General features: G+C 45.8%; 1 protein-coding gene across 4 annotated transcripts in view; it reads left to right on the top strand.

Annotated features, from left to right (window-relative positions):
• Positions 1–17,638, top strand: part of LOC310688492 (uncharacterized protein) — a 193,396-nt gene extending 175,758 nt beyond the window's left edge. For 3 of the 4 annotated variants that reach the window (XM_083465072.1, XM_083465071.1, XM_083465070.1), the window contains exons 2-4: positions 14,934–15,137; positions 16,098–16,195; positions 17,277–17,638. In XM_083465072.1, the coding sequence (XP_083321198.1) occupies positions 14,978–15,137; positions 16,098–16,195; positions 17,277–17,306 (288 nt within the window). In that variant the 5' untranslated portion in view covers positions 14,934–14,977 and the 3' untranslated portion in view covers positions 17,307–17,638. Of the gene's footprint in view, positions 1–9,227; positions 9,342–14,933; positions 15,138–16,097; positions 16,196–17,276 lie in introns of those variants that run through there. The other variant, XM_083465073.1, reaches the window with a different exon arrangement.
• Positions 17,639–20,519: the final 2,881 nt, after the last annotated feature.

The raw sequence follows: 20,519 nt of genomic DNA, 5'->3' as shown, positions 1-20,519 counted from the left end.
TCACTCATAGCTGAGTAAGATCACCTTCCATGAACACGGTTTTAACATTGAGTCCGTAAGTGACTGTGGAGGCCAATTCTGGATCCACACGTCCTTCCACAGAGGGGACATTGGTTTCCGGGCGGGAGTTGATCACGGTGTGGATTTGCCAAGCATGCCTTCCTCTTAGCACGTTTCTCCCTTGCATCCTGAGTTCGAGTGTCTTCAAAGCCCATGGCACTTTTGGAAAAGGCTGTTCTCCAACTGGAGCGCTCACAGGCAAGTGTTTCCTAATTGTTGGTGTTTATACTACATTTTTAAGGGTCTAGCAAACTCTTGATTGTGCAAGGGTTGAGACGTTGCACAAGGGAAGTTAAAATAATATACTCTACTAAAAATATTTTTTTTAAACACCTGTCGATTCTATCACACCAAAGGAAGTAGGTTGTGTGAGTCTTATCTTGGGCAATGGGAATGTTGACTATTGTGTGGATCACACTCTTTTATGCATCTGCACGGCAAGAAACATCTTATCTATGCTATTCTCCTTCTTGTGATTCAGTTTGTAGGTACAGTACAGTGGTACTTTGGGTTAAATACATAATAATAATAATAATAATAATAATAATAATAATAATAATATCTTTATTGTCATTGCCCCCTTCGGGGACAACGAAATTACTTGACTGCTCCATAAAAACACTAATTAAAACAATACAGTATAATACAGCAAGGGAGATTAGATGACTTTTAAAGTCCGGGCTTCCCATTCAGGGCCGAGATCGCTCTAGAGAAGAAGCTGTTCTTAAGACGGCTCGTTCTTGTCTTCATCGTCCTGTATCTCCGTCCCGACGGCAAGAGCTCGAAGAGACAGTGACCAGGATGCGATGGATCTTTTACTATGTCCAGTGCCTTCCTATTGTCCGTTCGTAACCTGAAACTGTTCTTAACCTGAAGCACCACTTTAGCTAATGGGGCCTTCTGCTGCTGCCGCGCCGCTGGGGCACGATTTCTGTTCTCATCCTGAAGCAAAGTTCTTAACCCGAGGTACTATTTCTGGGTTAGCGGAGTCTGTAACCTGAAGCGTCTGTAACCTGAAGTGTATGTAACCCAAGGTACCACTGTACTGAAATTGGCCCATTGACGTCAAATATCAGATGTGCTTTTGTACTATGTTTAGTTTGCTACAACTTTGCTTGGTTGGTACTTCCCTTCTTCCCTCTTCTGATAATAAAAGTATTTCTCCTCCCCTCCCATGTCTTCCCAGAGATCTAGTTAATTATTTCTACAAGGTCTCGTTTAGAAGAACAAAAAGCCTTGCTTCATCAGCTGGATTTCACAACTTTAAGAATTGCAAAATGTAGCTTAGGATACACATCCAGTCTTGCTCTGAAGCAGCACAATTTCAGAAGTATGCCAAGGACGTGTTAAGATACTACGGCAATTTCAGACTTTTCTGAGTGCTTTCTCCAGCTGCTGTGACTACAGAAGCCAGAGAAGAGGAGCAGGGCTTCCTTGGTGTAGGCACAATGCTGACAGCCTGCATTGCCGACGTGAATTGAGAAATGCAACATCTAAACTTGCTCTTAAATTCTGATTTCCTCTATAAACCTGTTCAGATTCTGTTCAAAACTACATTTTAAGTGAATTTGTTTAATGAAGGATTAGATAAATCTAAACGGGCACGTTTTCTGCCACCAGCTGTTGCAGCGTTCTTGCTCTTAACATACAACAGGATGTCAGCAAGTGCAACTGTTGTTGAACCTGGGGTCAAAGAGCATGATACACATTTTATTTATAAACCTGTGCATAAAAACAGCTAGAGTTTATTTTATTTTATTTGAAGTGTTTGCATCCTGCCTTTCTGTCCAAAATGATTTGCATTGAGAATTAACGTCAGCGTAAAAAACAACAACAACAAGATGGGTAAAAGTGTAAGAAAGCAAAAATAAAACCAAAGTATGTTGATTGGGAAGCATCTGTGACAGATACTCATTTTCCTCACTGCGCCTTGTCTGCCAGCTACTTGTCTGGGCGAGTGAGCAGGCATTAGCAATGGCAAACTGAAGGGAGAAAGGCTGCATAGACTTGTCTGAGGGACCCCCAAAACCTGGTCTAGTGGACTAGCTAAAAAACTAATCTCTGAACCCAGATAGTAAAGAGTCCTTGGAGAACTAGATTCTAATAATAATTCATTTGACAGTAAGATCAGTCTCTGCCAAAAATTGGAAGGTATGCAATTTAAGACTACTTTTTGAGGTTCTTGGGGGTAAGTCAGGATGAAGAGTTGGGACAGCAGACTTCTGAAAAAGAACTGGAGTAACTTCTGCATGAGGAAGTTCTGCCTCTGCAGCCATTGGATTTCTATGAGAGCATCAAGCATATGTAAAGGTAAAGGGACCCCTGACCATTAGGTCCAGTCGCGGACGACTCTGGGGTTGTGGCGCTCATCTCGCTTTATTGGCCGAGGGAGCCGGCGTACAGCTTCCGGGTCACGTGGCCAGCAGGACTAAGCTGCTTCTGGCGAACCAGAGCAGCGCACGGAAATGCCGTTTACCTTCCCGCCGGAGTGGTACCTATTTATCTACTTCCACGATGTGCTTTCGAACGGCTAGGTGGGCAGGAGCAGAGACCGAGCAATGGGAGCTCACCCCGTCATGGGGATTCGAACTGCCGACCTTCTGATTGGCAAGTCCTAGGCTCTGTGGTTTAACCCACAGCGCCACCCGCGTCCCTCCAAGCATGTGTAGATGCAGGTAATTCAGTAGATACCATATCCACAGACTTCAAACGAGCTTTTGATAAAGTCCCTCACTAGAGGCTCCTGAGTAAGCCTGGCAGACCTTGGACAAGACGTCAGATGCCTGTTGTAAGTCAGTAATTGATCAAAAGAACTGGAAACACAAGGGAAGAGTTAAAGAGTCTTCACAGTGGAAGGAAATAAGCAGTGGCATCCTCTAAGGGTACAGCACACCCTTAAATATCAGTTGCTAGGGAAGAAATGAAGGAAGCTTGTAGCCTCCATCTCTCCACACTTCCAGAAGCAGCAGCTGGCAGTGGGTGGACGTTTCATCTGATCCAGCAGAGTTCTTTGCTTCTGAAGTCTTGTGTTTTCTTATCCTGATATATCTGTGGAGTTTCACATTCCTGAACGAGGCTGTGGCAACTCTTCCCGGCTTGCTTGTGGTTTATAACATTCACAAAGCAGCTTATCGTCGAGAGAGATCTGATTCCTCCTTTACTTTTTGCAAAATAGCAAGCAATTGAACAAAGTAGCTCACTGTGCAAAATCAGGTTACTTTTTCATTTTGTTTCTTTTAAGATAGGGTGTTACTCAGAAAACACAGTATCAGCTAGGATTCTCAGCCAAAATTCCGAAAAGGATAGCAAGAGGCAGAGATTAAAACGGAACTTCTGCATAGTCTGGAACTTGCTGATGTGGCCGTCTTATTCCTTGCAGAAATGTAGCCATAAGCTTTTCTCATCCTGTGAAATGCACCTTAAAACAAAACAAAACTACAGTGGTACCTTGGGTTAAGTACTTAATTCGTTCCGGAGGTCCGTACTTAACCTGAAGCTGTTCTTAACCTGGAGCACCACATTAGCTGCCGCGCCGCCGGAGCACGATTTCTGTTCTCATCCTGAAGCAAAGTTTTTAACCTGAAGCACTATTTCTGGGTTAGCGGAGTCTGTAACCTGAAGCATATGTAAACCCGAGGTACCACTGTACTTTTCAGTAGGTACAAGTGACCTAGACTTCACACTAGTCACTTCTTGACTTTGCCTGGTTTTCAAGAAAGCTCTTCTGTACTGTTTTAATTATCAGTTTCAGCTCATAAGGCAGATGCCTCAAAAGAGAATTTAGCCCCTAAATCCACTTCTCTGCTCAATTTTTCTCTTGCTTCCGTGTGTGGAGTCGTCATTTCAGTCCCTGTCTAGGATTCTGAATTCTGGATTCATTGAACTGGTGTAAGAATCTGATTTTGCAACTCTTGCTCTTAGGAATGTGAGATGGACAAAATAGTGGACTTGTGGCATTTCTTGTAAAAATCAAGTCTCTGTAGGTCTGGTGTGGGCCTTACATACCTCCAATTCCATGTTATCTGGTTCTTTTTCTTTCTCTAAATATAGACTTCCTGGAGAGAAGGAACCTTCTGACATGGAATATAAATAACCATTTGGAACAAGGTGGCCAGGACTGGCCCAATCAGAATGCAGATTCTAGGGCATACCTAGGGGCCGGGTAGGTTGGCCCCTGCCAAGGGTGAAAAAATCTTAGAGTGGCCAGGAGCCCGTCCACAAGCTCCCCAGGCCACTCTGCTGCTCTGGGAGGCTGGGCAAGGCACATACGTCTTCTCTGGGTGCCTTGGTGAAGGAATCCAGTCGCTGGTGTTGGCCATCGCAGCAGCCCCGTGGGGCCCCCTCCCCAGTGGGCCAGTGGTACTATTAGAAGTGTGGGTGGAGGGAAGAAAGAGAGGGCAAGAGTAGCAGGAAGAGGAGAAAGGGAGGGAGGATGGAGGCAGAAGGGAAAGCAGCCAGCAGAGGGAGGGAGTTTAGCAGACAGACGGATGGACTGACGAAGGAGATGGGGAGGAAGGGCAGAGCAGACCCAACCCCAATGGCTGCAGAGGAAGTCACTGGTGGAGCACAAAAGGAAACATGGTCTCTCTCCCGACTTTGGAGGTTCCAAAACAGCTCTTTTTACCAAGGGCACAAGGGAGCCTGGGTCCACAGAACGATACCGTGGGCAGCAAGTTTGACCCCTTTGCTCGCCTCATTGTTAGCCTCCAGTTCCACCTTTTTTAGGTGCCTTCAGCTATCCAGCAAGGCAAGGGTCTCTGCCACACACACACCCCACCTCCTCAATGAGGAGGGACCGAGGTGGCCCTTCCACAGAGTGAGGAATTCCGAGCGCAGGATCTGGAAGAGAGCGCGTTTCCCCACCGTGGCAGCTCACGGTGGCATTCACAAGGCAGGCTCTGAGATACGATACCCAGAGTTCCTCACTCTGCGAAAGGACCTGTTCATCAGGAGGGTGGGCAGCAGAAGAAGAACTGCAACAGCAAAAAAAGAACAAGCAAGTTAGTACAGTGGTACCTCGGGTTAAGAACTTAATTCGTTCTGGAGGTCCGTTCTTAACCTGAAACTGTTCTTAACCTGAAGCGCCACTTTAGCTAATGGGGCCTCCTGATACCGCTGCGCCACCAGAGCACGATTTCTGTTCTCATCCTGAAGCAAAGTTCTTAACCCAAGGTACTATTTCTGGGTTAGCGGAGTCTGTAACCTGAAGCGTCTGTAACCTGAGGTACCACTGTAGTAAGAGACATGGGGGGGCAGCATGGAGAGGAGGATGGTGCTACCACTTCAAATAATGGGAGTACAGCAATGGGAAAGGAGTGGGGGAGTTGCAACCCACCTTAGGCAGCTTGAGCGTGCCAGGGACACTTTGAGTACAGTGGTACCTCAGGTTAAGTACTTAATTCGTTCCGGAGGTCCATTCTTAACCTGAAACTGTTAACCTGAAGACCACTTTAGCTAATGGGGCCTCCTGCTGCTGCCGCATTGCCAGAGCATAATTTCTGTTCTCATCCTGAAGCAAAGTTCTTAACCTGAAGCACTATTTCTGGGTTAGCAGAGTCTGTAACCTGAAGCCTATGTAACCTGAAGCGTATGTAACCCAAGGTACCACTGTACTGGAAATACTGGCCATGTTCTACCTCAAAGAGATACAATCTCGTCCGGTGCCTGATTCCACACAGACCAAGGCCAGGGCCTATTTTTAATGCCTGGGCTCATTCATTATTTCCTGCGCAATAAATGAGAGGGCTAGCAAGCATCTGCTGTGCAAAGTGTTTTCCTCCCCGCTCGGCAATCCGAGACTGTCATCGCACATCTGGAGGTGGGCAGCCAGGGAAGCTCAAGTCCAGGAATCTCTCATTAGAAATCCAGCGCAGACCACAGGCCATCTCCCCCTCGTGCTGGATTTGGCAGGAGCTGACACGGCAGAAGCCCCTTAATGTTCCTCAGTTATCTCAAGCCACGGCCAGGCATAGAGCCTCCCGTGCCAGTTCATTAGGATGTCTGCTTGTGCTTGTCTTCCCCACGGAGTCACAGGGTTTGCTGAACAAGAGTTTAAAACAGCTGCATGAATTATCCCAAACATCAGCTGGATATGGGCGCGCCTTTGCAGGATCACAGGGAAAACACTTCCTGCCCACCACTTAGGGGATCTGCCATGGCTTGCCAGTTCTCCCTCCTACCCGGGCCACAAGAAGCCATAGCAAATGCTTGCTTTGCATGAAAGGATCTTCGAAGTTATAGCGTTTCAAATCCTTACGCGTTCAGCTCGCAGCAAAGCTCAACATGGGGGAATTGTGCCAGATGTTGCATTCGTTTCAGAGATTAAATTTTACTGTGGTCACATACCCACTTTTCACGCTTCTGGAGCCTTCATCTAGCAGATTTCCTTTGTGACAGAAAACAAAATATATGATACATCGACAGACGGACAGATAGTAGTTCTTAAAATCTCTTGCTGTTTACAACTTTATTAGGAATTGGCGATAGGGTAGTCTTGGTTCAGTTGTTTCCCCTGATGGACTGTGATAAGCACCAGTGGAACATGAGACATTTTTATTAGGTTGGCCCAAATGTCTTCCGTTTTGACATGTGGAGGGACTATAGCTCTGGAAGATGGCACTTACAGAAGACCCCACATTCAGTCTCCAGGTAGGACCAGGAGAAACCTTGGATAGCCGCTGACGGTCATTTTAGACAACACTGAGCTCTGTGGGCCATGGGTCTGGCCCCTGTGCTCCTTTGTGTGCCACCAGAATGGTGATCACAGCTAATGTCACTGAATTGGTACCCAATAAAAGATTTCCGCAGCCCAAGAGCAATTCTCTAAGCTCTTTATTCTTCCTGGCAGCTTACCTGGCAGTCGTACTTCGCCGCTACTCACATCTCTCTACTTGATTTCCATCCTTGATAATCTCATTTTCAGCGACCTTCAGGGAGACCTCATCTAAGATTAGCTCCAGAAATAGGACAGGCAGTAAATTAATTTGAAGGATGGCGTTGGCCGCCTCTCGGTTTATTCTGACTTGCAAAGCTTTCCTTAGGTGATTTGATATTACCTTAACTGGGTTTGTTTTGGCAAGGGGGGCTACTTGCTGGAAACATGAGTTTTACAGCAGAAGGCTCATTCATCTGCACCTCTGCTCAGTCCAGTGTTACTAACCCAAGGAAGCTTTTCATGTGAATCATAATAATAAATACCCTGTTAGTTAAACTCAGAGTAGACCCTCTGAAATTAATGGATTTAAGGGCACTGTTTTCAACAGGTCTGCTGTGGGTACAACTGATATTGACTATTGCCCAATAGTAGCAGGAAGTAGATAATCTTCAAGCATTCAGTATTCCGCAAGTCTTCTTGGATTTCTGGAACAATACACAGGTTTAACCAGTTTCCCCAACATGCAGTCAATTATTAATTTATTTTTCAGTCTCCCTAGACTTGGATCCACATGGAATTCAAGGTTCTCCATGAATCTTGACGATACACATTTCTGAGGCTTCCAAAATCCAAGTCAGCCTAGCAGCAGCAGGTGGGAGGAAATTCACCACCTGGGGGGGGGGGGGACTTGGTTGTGTGAATTGGTTCTCTCTTCTGAGGACAGCTTTGTGCTGTGCAGTGACGGAGGCTACTGGGCTTTGGTGGAGACTCCCAAGAAATTAATGTCCACTGCTTCACCATGTAGGTTAGTTTGTTAGCATGTGCTTTCCTCAGCACCTCCAAAGGAATGTTTCACAGTCGCATGAAGGTGGTGAATGGGTGTGGGGAAGAGAATCTGCTTGGCAAGTCTCTTGTCTAGTTGGTGAGCTGTGGCACACAAAGGACTTGTGGCAGCAGCCACAAGTACAATCATACCTTGGTTTCCAAACAGCTTAGTTCCAGAACGTTTTGGCTCCCCAAATGCTGCAAACCCAGAACTGTTCTGGTTTGCGAACGATTTTTGGAAGCCGAACGTCCAATGGGGTTTCTGCGGCTTCTGGTTGGCTTCCGGAGCTTTCTGCAGCCAATCAGAAGCCGTGCTTTGGTTTCTGAACGTTTTGGAAGTTGAACGGACTTCCAGAACAGAGCTGGAACGACTGAACACAAGTCTCCTTAGCCTGAGTCTCTTTCTCCTCCCCCAGCCATATTGCCAGAGCTTCAGCTAGAGAAAGTGCCATGCCCTGCAACAATGGGGCTGGTTTTAATAGTGTTCCTTTAAAGGGGGTGATGTGGGGTGGAGGGAGAATATAGGTACAACAGAGATGCCACTAAAGACATCTTTTCCTGGAACTGGTATTCTGACCTGGCCTGGAACATCCTAAAGTGCTCACCTGCATCATGTTACAAGATGAAACATAGCAATACCAGATGTGCCTGGAACTGTGTACAGGGGTGAGTGAGTCACCTGGTGAATACTTTCAAACATCACAGGCCCAACAGAGAGCGTCTGCCATAGAGGGGCCTTTTTTTGTGCTGCTTTCACCACACATTTAGCATCGAGAGGAGAGGAGTGCTCTTACATGACCCCTCCAGTGGTTGGAGGGTGAACACACTTTTGTAGGCTCCACATGTGTTTTAGAAGTCTTGATTTCCCAGGGTTGTTACTGTTGCAGAGAAAGGAATGTCTGTCCTGTAATGGCAGCAAGGTGCACTCCCGAGTCCAAGGCGACTATGGGGTTGCGGCGCTCATCTCGCTTTCAGGCCGAGGGAGCCAGCATTTGTCTACGGACAGCTTTCCAGGTCACCTGACCAGCAGGACTAAACTGCTTTTGGCACAATGGGACACTGTGACAGAAACCAGAGCGCATGGGAACACCATTTACCTTCCTGCCATAGTGGTATCTATTTATCCACTTGCACTGGCGTACTTTCAAACTGCTAGGTTGGCAGGAGCTGGGACAGAGCAAAGCGAGCTCACCCCGTCACACTGATTCGAACCGCCAACCTTCTGATTGGGAAGCCCAAGAGGCTCAGTGGTTTAGACCAGAGCTCCACCCACTTCCTGAATAAACAAGCACACAATCACTGATAGGTCCACCCACCATTGTGAGGCGCAAAGCAATGAAGACGATGCCTCCCCAGCTGTTGCCATTGGCTGTGGGTTTCTTGTGATGTCACAAAAGCACTTGGCAACTGAGTGGATATAAAGGCAGGCCAAGGGGAAAGCCCTTTTTCATTTCCAGCAGGACACACCTGGCAATAGATGTGACATTCAGTACTGCCCAGGTTTCTTCTACTTGGAGGAGGCAAACTGGTGAATGGAAAGAGGCAATCCTCTGGCAGTGGGATGCTGGGGAGCGATAATAAGGCAAGTTTGCTTGCTTGAAGGCTGCTGGTATCTGATTAGAAGCTGGCAGAGGTCTCATGATGGATCTAACAGTAGCTTCTGGCACAATGGGACACCATGACGGAAACCAGAGTGCACAGAAACACAGTTTTCCCTTCCCACTGCAGAAGTACCTATTTATCTACTTGCACTGGTGTGCTTTAGAACTGCTAAGTTGGCAGAAGCTGGGACAGAGCAATAGCTCACCTTGTTGTGCAGATTCCAACTGCCAGCCTTCTGATTGGCAAGCCCAAGAGGCTCAGTGGTTTAGGCCACAGGGCCACCTGCATCCCTAGGTTTACCCCTAGGGAGCAGGAACCTTTCCCCAATGTGCCTTAACAGCACAGACCCTCAGGTAGTGTTCAACCAAGGGAAGCAGGGGGTGAATCATGTCATCTACCCCTTTTCCACGCTTAGGAGGCTTTCTGAAATGCCAATTACGTTGATGGCGCTGTGTGAATAAAAGCAAACAGGATGATAAATCTGATAAGTAGGGAGCTGTGTACTTGCAAAATATAATTGCATTAAGAGCCTTGAGCGAATGGAAGAAATGTAACATAATCCTATACAAATCTACTCAGCGGTATGTTCCATTGTGACCAGTGGGATTTAATCTTGTATTATTCTTGTGCATAGATTTGCAAAGCCAAATTGCATCTGTGTGGGGGTTCCTTAGGGGAGCTATGCCTGGGGAAGGGTTGACGTTCTGCGGTAGAGCATCTTCTTTGCATGCGAAAGCTCCCAAGTTCAGTCCTTGGGCAGAGAGAGGCAATGTGTCTGAAGTCCCAGAGAGCCACCATCAGTCAGTGTAGACAATATTGTGGAAGATGGGACTCAGAACCCTGATAGAAGGCTTTTAGTAGTGGCTCACCAAGTGGCCGAACTCACTTGAATTCTTTGTTTTTCACCAGAGCTGCATAGAATTTTACACTGAGGCAGCTGTCTCCTGGGTCAGATACTGATTCCATGTGGAAATAGCTATAGGCCGGCCTTTTTCATAGAGAAGGTGCGTGTCCTGCAAAACTGGAAAACACACACACAAAGTCTCCGAGTTCCAGATAGGTTATTTCTTCTTTTCCTTTTGTGCATTCCTGTACTTTCAAAAAATAAAATCTGACAGTGTATGTTCTTCTGAATACCTTCTTATTGACCCCAATGTACTAATTATTTTGTGTGCCTTTTAATTGACACACCCTATAACTTTTGACTTCTTTGATCCTTCAAGCATCCAGGAGGAGATACAGTGGAACGTAAGTATTCAAAATGTTTTGATTGTTTCCTTGACGGACTGTAAAGACCCTTGTGATCCAAACTGGGGCTGCTGGTTTAATTGTGGATTACAATTACTGAAGTCATAGCTGTGGTTGAAACGACTCCTCCTAATAGCATTGTATGGGATGTTGTTAGCTCAGAAGGTGGCCTCTGGGTCGTTATATCAGTTATATTTGCCTTAGAGGATCTCTCAGCTAAGGCCAGTTCTTGAGCCAGGCTTGTTGGGTAGTTAATATTTTCGGAATCTTGTCAGAGACCTTTAAGATGAATTGACCAGTGATTGACTATATGGAATTGGCAGAAATGACTGGCAGAATCCGAGACCAGGGAGAAGAGTCGGTGAAAGAAGACTGGAAGAAATTTAAAGACTATTTACAGAAATACTGTAAAATTAATGAATGTTAGAAGGATGTTGGATAGAAATTAAGGGGTTTCCAGCTGTAATGCTTTAGGAGATACGAAAAAAAGGTTTATAAATGGGTAAAAGCTTAATGGTAAGGATTTGCTGAACTAACAAATTGAAGTGGAATACAAAGAAGGGAGGTATGAGGAGGCCGGAGGAAATAAGTGTATGGAAGATATGTTACGGAAAATTATTTGTTTTTTAAATGTTCTTATGTTGTATTTTGTATTTTGTTTTTCTTTTTCTTTTTTATTCTTTTTCATTGTTATATTTTTAAAACTTTAATAAATATATATTTTTTTAAACAAAAAAGATGAGTTGACCAATCCAGAACAGTGGAAGGCGGAGGAATGGCCTAATCTAGAATTAACTCATTCAGTTCCCTCTTACCCTTCTCCTTTTGGAGAAAATAATGTGTGATTTTGCTCTGTCTCCTTCGGGGTTCTGGGGAGCTAATTAACAAATCTGACATGATTCCCAGATCTTTGCAGTTCTTTCTAATAAGTACCATAATAATTATGATTATTCCTCGGCCGTTTGCAGAAATCAATTATCTCCTAATGTGGCGGCCTTGAATTTACGAGTCCGGCGTCAGGGCCATCCAGCAGAAGAGAACGTTTTGGAGACTCTCTGCCACCTGGGCTTGCTCGTCAACAGTTCTGATAATCAAGATGTTTCTCTTCCTTAATTTATAACTAGTATCTTGTAAACTTTGGCTTGACCTTGCGTTTGGCACTGCCTAGCAAAGGTCTCAGCCCAGCTTCATGCAGCCTCACAGTTTAGGGGAGTTAGAACAATAAAACAATGAGATAAAACAATAAATTAAAACAACAAAACGGATGCTGCTATCCCCCAATCACATTTCATATTGCACCCACTTAAAAAATAAATACAAATAGCATTTTGTGATACGCTATAGAGCAAGTATAGAGCAAGCATACAAGGAACTGAAATGGGCTGGGGAGTAGCAGCAAGAGAGGGCTATTTCCTTCCTGCCTTCCATGTCAGTTTCTTAGAGCCATGTGGCTCTAATAATAATTACTGGCCTCTTTGTGGAACAAGATGCTGAATTAGTTGGACCTTTCGTACATCCACAAGCGCCGCTCTTATGTTTTAAAGTAGAACAACACTTTCATAAAACGGCAGTGCACTTGAAGTTGCTTTTTAGCCCACTGATACGGGAAAAACTATGCATATTTCAGAGATCTTTGATTTCTTCAGAAAGGTTGAGAGATGTTGCTTGCACTCAGCAATGCTTGTGGATCTCTGCCGCCCCATTCATGCCTGTGAAGGAGCCAGGCTGAACTGCCTCTTCCCCTGGAATGAATGGGAAGACCATTGCAGGGAGAGGAAGCAAATTATATCTGTTCACTGAAGTGCTCCCTTGCCCATCAGAAAGAAAGAAAACAGATGAAGGTGTCAGGAAGATAAGGATGTTTTGTAGCATTCCATTCCTACAAACAAAAAGGGTAGGTTTTTATGGGATGCTGTGAATTGGATTCTTTGTACATGCACAGCCCCAAGAAAGATGCATCTCCTTCCACAAAGTGCAACCAAGAGGGTCCAGCAAAGGACTTGCATCTTGCTGCTGAGATTTTCGTTTTGCGTAAAATAAATGAATGCACACCTATAGTTTGTGCTGGAGGAAGCGGAGGAGAGAGACAAGTCCTGCTTCCTGAGATGATCACAGGAAACAGAGCAAAGCAGCGCAGCTAGCACTTACTCTCTCACCCCCCCAGATTGCCTGTCCACGATTGGGAAGCCACCAAAAAGATTGTAGGTTGCTGAAGTTATCTGCAGGCTATATCGGAAGAGATTGTTTCTTTTGGGTAGCCTGCTTGGAAAATGAGTTGTGTGAATTATATGTTTTGACCGGCTTCCAAGAGGACTGACGTTTTGGAAATAATATTGAGATAATAGTGTCTTTAGAATTGCAGAGCGGTGGATTTGGTCCAGCAGCTCCTTCATATTCTTCCGCTTTCCCCCACCCCAATCTGCAGATTGTATTAACCCTCTGCTTGTGTGGACACACATCTCCCCAATAGCCTCTTGTTCCACCTACTGCTATAAGCGGGAAATTAGGCAGGAGTTTGTAGACTACTTTGGCCTATGTGTTCAAAGCACTTCCGGATACTTTGCTGCTCCATGTCGTGTGATCTGAGAAGTTCTCTCCATGATCTCTTGCAAATGCCATCGGTTGTGCTGGCGGACAACACTTGAATCACACACAGTCATATGATTCCCAAGTAGTCAGGGCATTCTGATATGTGTCTGTGCAGTGTGCTTCACTGACACCCCTAAAATATTGTCGACCCAATATAACCTGGTACAGCTGTGAGCTGGCCCTGCCATGCTCTCAGCTCTCATCCTGCAGATTGGGCCTTGCCATGGTCTCAATTAAAAGGCTCAAATAAAAGGATAGCTAGCCACAGCAAAATTTACAAGCTGGACCAAAGGCATCACATGAAAGAGAAGTGCATGAAAAGAGACCAGTGCTTTGAAGGGAGAAGTGTTGCATCTCATTATAAAGGAAGTTTCCAGGTTCAAAAAAGGGTGTTTTTGCTAAAGTGCAAAACACTTCCATTTCCATTTCCTAGGGAGAGTTGGAAAAATTCCACTGCTGTTTCCACATTTGAAAAAGACAGTGAACACAAGCTACGCTTCCAAAGGAGTGTGCTCCAAGGGTCAGCATTGTTCCTTTGCGCCTATATATACCTGAAGGAGCGTCTCCACCCCCATTGTTTAGCCCGGACCCCGAGGTCCAGCTCTAAGGACCTTCTGGCAGTTCCCTCACTGCGAGAAGTGAGGTTACAGGGAACCAGGCAGAGGGCCTTCTTAGTGGTGGTGCCCGCCTTGTGGAATGCCCTGCCATCAGATGTATAGATAAAGAACTATACAACTTTTAGAAAACATCTGGAGGCAGCCCTGTATTGGGAAGTTTTTAATGTTCAATGTTTTATTATGTTTTTGTATGTGCTGCAAGCCGCCCAGAGTGGCTGGGGAAACCCAGTCAGATGGGTGGGGCACAAATAACAAAGTAGTTGTTGTTATATTATTATTATTATTAGCCCGGAGTGCTTTCCATCAGCTTCGGCTGGTGGCCCAGCTACGCCCCTATCTGGACAGGGATAGCCTAACTACTGTTGACTATGCTCTGGTGACCTCATGGTCAGATTACTGCAAAGGGCTGCCTCTGAAGATGGTTCGGAAACTTCAGCCAGCACAGAATTCAGCGGTCAGGTTGCTCACCGGAGCAAGACGGTTTGAGCATATTACACCGATCCTGGTCCGACTGCACTGGCTACCAATTAGTTTCCGGGCCTGATTCAAAGTGCTGGTTTTGACCTATGAAGCCTTAAACGGCTCAGGACCGCAATACCTCAAGAACCGCCTCTTTCCTTATGAACCTACCCAGACTCTGAGATCATCTTCTGAGGCCTTTCTTCGTGTGCTTGAGAGGTCCGGAGGATGGCAACACGAAAAAGGGCCTTCTCTGCAGTGGCTCCCCATCTGTGGAACACTCTCCCCAGGGAATGTTCCTTTTTAACCAGGCCTTTGGTTGACATCCTATGCCCTTTTAAAATGTGGGGGTTTTTTGGGGGGCTATTGGGTTGTTGTTTCTATTATTATTATTATATATTTTGTTGTTTTATATATTGATTTTATTCTGTGAACCGCCCTGAGACCCCTGGGTATAAGGAGGTATATAAATTTAATTAGTAGTAGTAGTATATCGTGTGACATCAGGTGAATGATAGGTGGGTGTGCCTGGGAGAAGATGGCCTCATGCGCCAAATGAGTCCAGGTGAGGCCTCGTCACCTGCAGTTCCCAATGCCTGCTTTAAAAGGACTTCGTGTACCATCTGTCACAATAATTAGCCAACTGCAATTTTCCACAGGGCCCAGAGATGCATATTTCGTTTGGGGGAAAAATGGGCAGAAAATGGAAGCGTGTGTGAGCCAGCAGACCCAAGCTCTGGCTGATGGAAGACGGCATCTTCTAAGCTGGGTAAAAGATGCTATAGCGCAAGATTCGGAATACTGCTGCCGTGTGATCTCCAAAGCTGGAACCAAAACCTCCACATCCTACATCACTGTTGAAGGTAATGGTGCGACGTCGAGGAGTGACGTGTTTTGGGAAATGTAAGCAGGCAGAACTTCAGATCTGGTGTCACCTACAAAGGCGGCATAAACCCAGAGAGGCGCAAGAATCCCCCTTTATTTTGATTCACTCCCTTTTGTGAGATACAAGTTAGTGGCACTTAAAAACACAGACTCATTTTGTCACAAGTCATTGGTTGTAGTCACAATAGAAGGCAGCAGAGGTCGTGAACTGTGGGAAAAGCTGGAATCCTAATGCTGGGCAGTTTAATAGAAGCAAACACACTGGTCCACGCATATACGCTCTCAAGGATAAAGGGACACCAGACCAACTCTGAGGTTGTGGTGCTCATCTCACTTGATTGGCCGAGGGGGCAGGCGTACAGCTTCCGGGTCATGTGGCCAGCATGACTAAGCCGCTTCTGGCAAACCAGAGCAGCGCACGAAAACGCCGTTTACCTTCCCACCAAAGGGGTACCTATTTATCTACTTACACTTTGATGTGCTTTCGAACTGCTAGGTTGGCAGGAGCAGGGACTGAGCAACGGGAGCTCACCCCGTTGTGGGGATTTGAACCACCAACCTTCTGATCGGCAAGCCCTAGGCTCTGTGGTTTAACCCAGTGCCACCCGCGTCCCATATATGTGCTCTTACTACCACCCAATCCATTCTATATGTGAAACTCATATTCATCTTCTTAGGTTTTGCAAACTGCACAAGAGTTGACTGCCATTTGCAGGGGCGGGCTGTGTGCCTGTTTGTGCGTTCCCTGAAATGTTGCCATGCTGAACGAAAGTTTTGGTTTTCACAATTGCTACTTGGGTATGATAAGTATCAGAAAAGGTCAAATGTTTAGGAGGGAAGTCCCAGTTATGGCACTTTGAAATGATCTTTTTAAAGAAACCAGTGCTTGAATTCTTAACAGGTGCCAGCTTTGTCATTTAATTGCTTACTGCTTGCAGGCAGCAGCTACCAGGATACCTGGTCAAAGGAATTTGCTAACTGGAGAAGCGTCGTCAGCGAGCATGACAGAAGGATGGAGAGCTGGAAAAAAACTTGGGTAGGTGGTATGAAACAGGCAAACACGTACCCACATTCTGCTGCCCAGTTTGGAGACATCTGGTGCTTTGCATTTGAGGTCTGTTACCTGGCCAAGAGAAAAAGAGACCCTTGGCATTTTTGCACTTTAAAGTGTTAATATGCACGCACATGCGCCCCACAATGGTTTGGAGATCGCAGCGACTATCAAACCCAGCATATCTCTTGGTACTGGTTTGTTGCAGCCTGGCAGACCAACCTCCCCCTTTCCTCTTCTCGCCACATTTGATTCCGATAGCTAGAGACATATGCTCATTACACATCAAAGGTGATGGGAGTGTTGCTTACACAGCCATGCTGAGATGCGAGACCCATCAGAGTGACACATACAGCTGCTAAAGCAATGCTCCCCACTAGTCTTCCTGCCTGATCTTACATGCCTCTGGCGTTCTTGACCAAAAGCATCACACACACACCAAGGCAGTCCCAAGAAAGGAAGCTGGCATCTACACCAGCCCCCTCAAGGCATACTGTTACTTCTCACAAATTGCATAGTTCAGAACACAGCTAGAGCCTCGCTCCATGCTTGAACAGGGAGGCCCCATACCCCAGGCTTATGAGACGATAAGCACTGAAGCCTGGCGGGTCCAAATTTCCCTGCTTTATGGAAGATAGACCTTTCCCAGAAAAGTTTACTGAGGATCTGTACTTTCTCATGGACATCCTTTAAAGATAAATTTTAGATTTCCTAAGCTGCGCTTTATTGCTTTGCACACAGCAGTGAGATACCAATCTTCAGTTGTTCTTCCCACCACACCTCTCTTTTCTGAGCAGAATTAACAGAACTGCTGTCAGTTTTCGTCAGTTCTGCTGGGCTGAAATTTACTGGAAAACAGCAATGAGGCTGAATAAGATATTACAGTGCAGTGCAAATTATGGAGAACGTGCAAAGTCTTGATTATACAGTTGATAGCTCTTAATTATCAGTGGAAAATGAGATTCGTAATTTAACTACTAAGTTCATGGAAAGCGAAGTTTGATGTAGACTAGTGGCACGGGAGAATTAAAATGCTTTTTCTCTGTCCCGATTCATTCTTATTTAGGAAAGCTGCAATCGGAAAGGCGCAGTATGAGAAGCAGGAAGTGGTGACTGAGAACTGGAAACAGCTTGCGATGGAAGAGCCCTTTGACATTTGGCAGCACAGCAGTCTCTTCGCTGCTTTGAAGAACACTGCTTCCTATCTGTTGTTTTGTGACTGACTTGAACAATATATATATAACAGTGTGTTGCTATTAGACTCATCTATCTCCACCATCAAAAGGAAAAGAATGAATATATGAGGTTTGGTAATGTGTTGTTTATAAACTCCACAGCCCTGACTTTTGCCTCAGCCTGTTAAACAGACCATGAATACTGGGTCTCTTGTGCTTCGGCAATGGGCTATAGTAAATTAAATTTCACGACTGCATAGCAGCAATTAAAATATTGTTAATGCCGACTGCAAAGCAGGTGGCTGAAGGCTTTCAGCCCTCTGTGTTTGTACACAGGATCAATTTCCCTCAAGGAGCGCTGTAGAAACAAATAGTTGTGACTTTCCCAGAGAATTCATTTGTGCAAATACAGTTTCATACCCACACTGTGGGAATTCTAACACCTACATTGGCTGGTCAGTAGGGCTGGGCAATATCTGGCTTTCAACAACGTACTGGCTTTGCAGCTTTTCCCACATTGTGATTTTTGCACAACACGCACGCGCGCGCGCGCACACACACACACCATGATTCACGATATATTGCCAGGTCAAGAACAGCATAACCGATGTGGCGATGTGGGCTTCAAACCGGTTTTGGACAATGTATTGATATATTGCCCAGTCCTACTGGTCACCTCAGGGACGCAGGTGGCGCTGTGGGTACAACCTCAGCGCCTAGGACTTGCCGATCGCATGGTCGGCGGTTCGAATCCCTGCGGCGGGGTGAGCTCCCGTCGTTCGGTCCCAGCTCCTGCCCATCTAGCAGTTCGAAAGCACCCTTAAGTGCAAGTAGATAAATAGGTACCGCTTTATAGCGGGAAGGTAAACGGCGTTTCCGTGTGCTGCGCTGGTGCTGGCTCGCCAGAGCAGCTTCATCACGCTGGCCACGTGACCCGGAAGTGTCTGCGGACAGCGCTGGCTCCCGGCCTCTTAAGTGAGATGGGCGCACAACCCTAGAGTCTGTCAAGACTGGCCCGTATGGGCAGGGGTACCTTTACCTTTTACTGGTCAGCTCACTTTCCTGTGAAACTAATGGTAAAATAGGGACCACCTGACTAGTGAACTCCAACTTCCATCAAGTCCATCCAGTAACCACTGGTAACCAAAGATGGGAGCTGTGGTCCAATGGCTAGGAGGCTGCTACAGGTTTTCCATCTCTGAGCTAAAATATATAGCAACCAAAGCCTAAGAAGTCTTCCACTGCCACAATATGCCTTAAAACAAACAAACAAAAAAACACACACCAAAAAACACCTACTTTCACCTTTAAACGCAAATACTCATCAAGTTAAACTCTTGTGTCATATGGCAGAGATAAGTGCATACCAGACCAGATCTGAATGCTCAACACTGTTTACATTTCCCTTTCACAAGCATCCCCACCCACTCAAACTTCTTCTTACACAGATGTCAAAAGGAGAAACAGGAAAAAAATATACATTGGGCACGGGCATTTTTGCCGAGCATACGATCTGGTTTGGTTCACGACGCTATAAATACATTGACGAATCACTTGGTGAAAGTGAGAAAGGTTTGCTGTTTGATTGCGATTTAATGTTTCATTAGCTGAAATGGGGTCAGCATTTCAACAGAATTGTTACAGGGCAGATGGCAGCTTGTATACTCCCAACGGCGCTGCCTACTTTTGCAGGATAACGCCAGTGATTATCGTTCCTTGTTATGAATGAACGTGCCAAGCCAGCTGGACACACATGCCAAGCCTAGAGCTCTCCCTGAGATGTGGTCTGTGCTCCCCCACATCTAGTTTTAAATTGTGCCTTTTGTTGTACTAGCAATATTCCACATACATTTGTGGTAAACACTTGCAGTTATCCACTTCTCCTGTTAGAAAGCCAAGATCTAACAAAACAAATCAAACCGGGGTGGAAACAATTGCTTTCATGATCAGCGAAAGGCAATGGCCGCGCTGTTGCAGACCAAACAGTAGTATGAGCCAGGTCAAATTCAACAGAGAAAGTTCTTCACATCACACTCCTGTACATATCTAATTGGAAGGAAGTCTCAAGAACTTTCATAGAGCTTACTCCCAGATAAATGGGATAAATTGCAATTTCCGTTAACCAGGCTTTCTGGACATCTTTGCCCACTGCTATTGTGTAACACTACCGCCAACCCTCAAAATAAGTTTCCACTGTTGTTTCAAGTAGTAATAATGTGCTGCTTTCAAGTGTTCCGCCATACACTTGTCACAGTTGGGTCACAGGATCTGAAGCCGGCTGACACATTTTATGGTAGTAGGTTTTGTTAAATGAAGTATCAAGGCTTAGAGTTTTAGGGAATTAAAGCGGGTCCTACAAATAGTTTCATTAGCAAAATATGGTCTGAAGCTCAACATCAAAAAAACGAAGATCATGGCCACTGGTCCCATCACCTCCTGGCAAATAGAAGGGGAAGAAATGGAGGCAGTGAGAGATTTTACTTTCTTGGGCTCCATGATCACTGCAGATGGTGACAGCAGCCACGAAATTAAAAGACGTCTGCTCCTTGCGAGGAAGGCGATGGCAAACCTAGACAGCATCTTAAAAAGCAGAGACGTCACCTTGCCGACAAAGGCCTGTATAGTTAAAGCCATGGTTTTCCCAGTAGTCATGTATGGAAGTGAGAGCTGGACCACAAAGAAGGCTGATTGCCGAAGAATTGATGCTTTTGAATTATGGTGCTGGAGAAGACTCCTGAGAGTCCTATGGACTGCAAGAAGATCAAATGTATCCATTCTTAAGGAAAGCCCTGAGTGCTCACTGGAAGGACAGATAATGAAGCTGAGGCTCCAATACTTTGGCCACCTCATGAGAAGAGAAGACTCCCTGGAAAAGAGCCTGATGTTGGGAAAGATTGAGGGCACAAGGAGAAGGGGCAACAGAGGATGAGATGGTTGGACAGTGTTCTTGAAGCTGCCAGCATGAGTCTGACCAAACTGCGGGAAGCAGTGGAAGACAGAAGTGCCTGGCGTGCTCTGGTCCATGGGGGTCACGAAGAGTCGGACACGACTAAACGACTAAACAACAACAACAAATAGTTAGCCAAATGCCCTTGCTACTGACCCTGCCTAGTATAACCACCAAGTTGTGTAGA

This window comes from Podarcis liolepis, assembly GCF_965112155.1.
Source record: "Podarcis liolepis genome assembly, chromosome: 11".
Classification (NCBI taxonomy): Eukaryota; Metazoa; Chordata; class Lepidosauria; order Squamata; family Lacertidae; genus Podarcis; species Podarcis liolepis.
The sequence above is the reverse complement of the archived record's forward strand: the minus strand, read 5'-3'. Positions and strand labels throughout refer to the sequence as shown.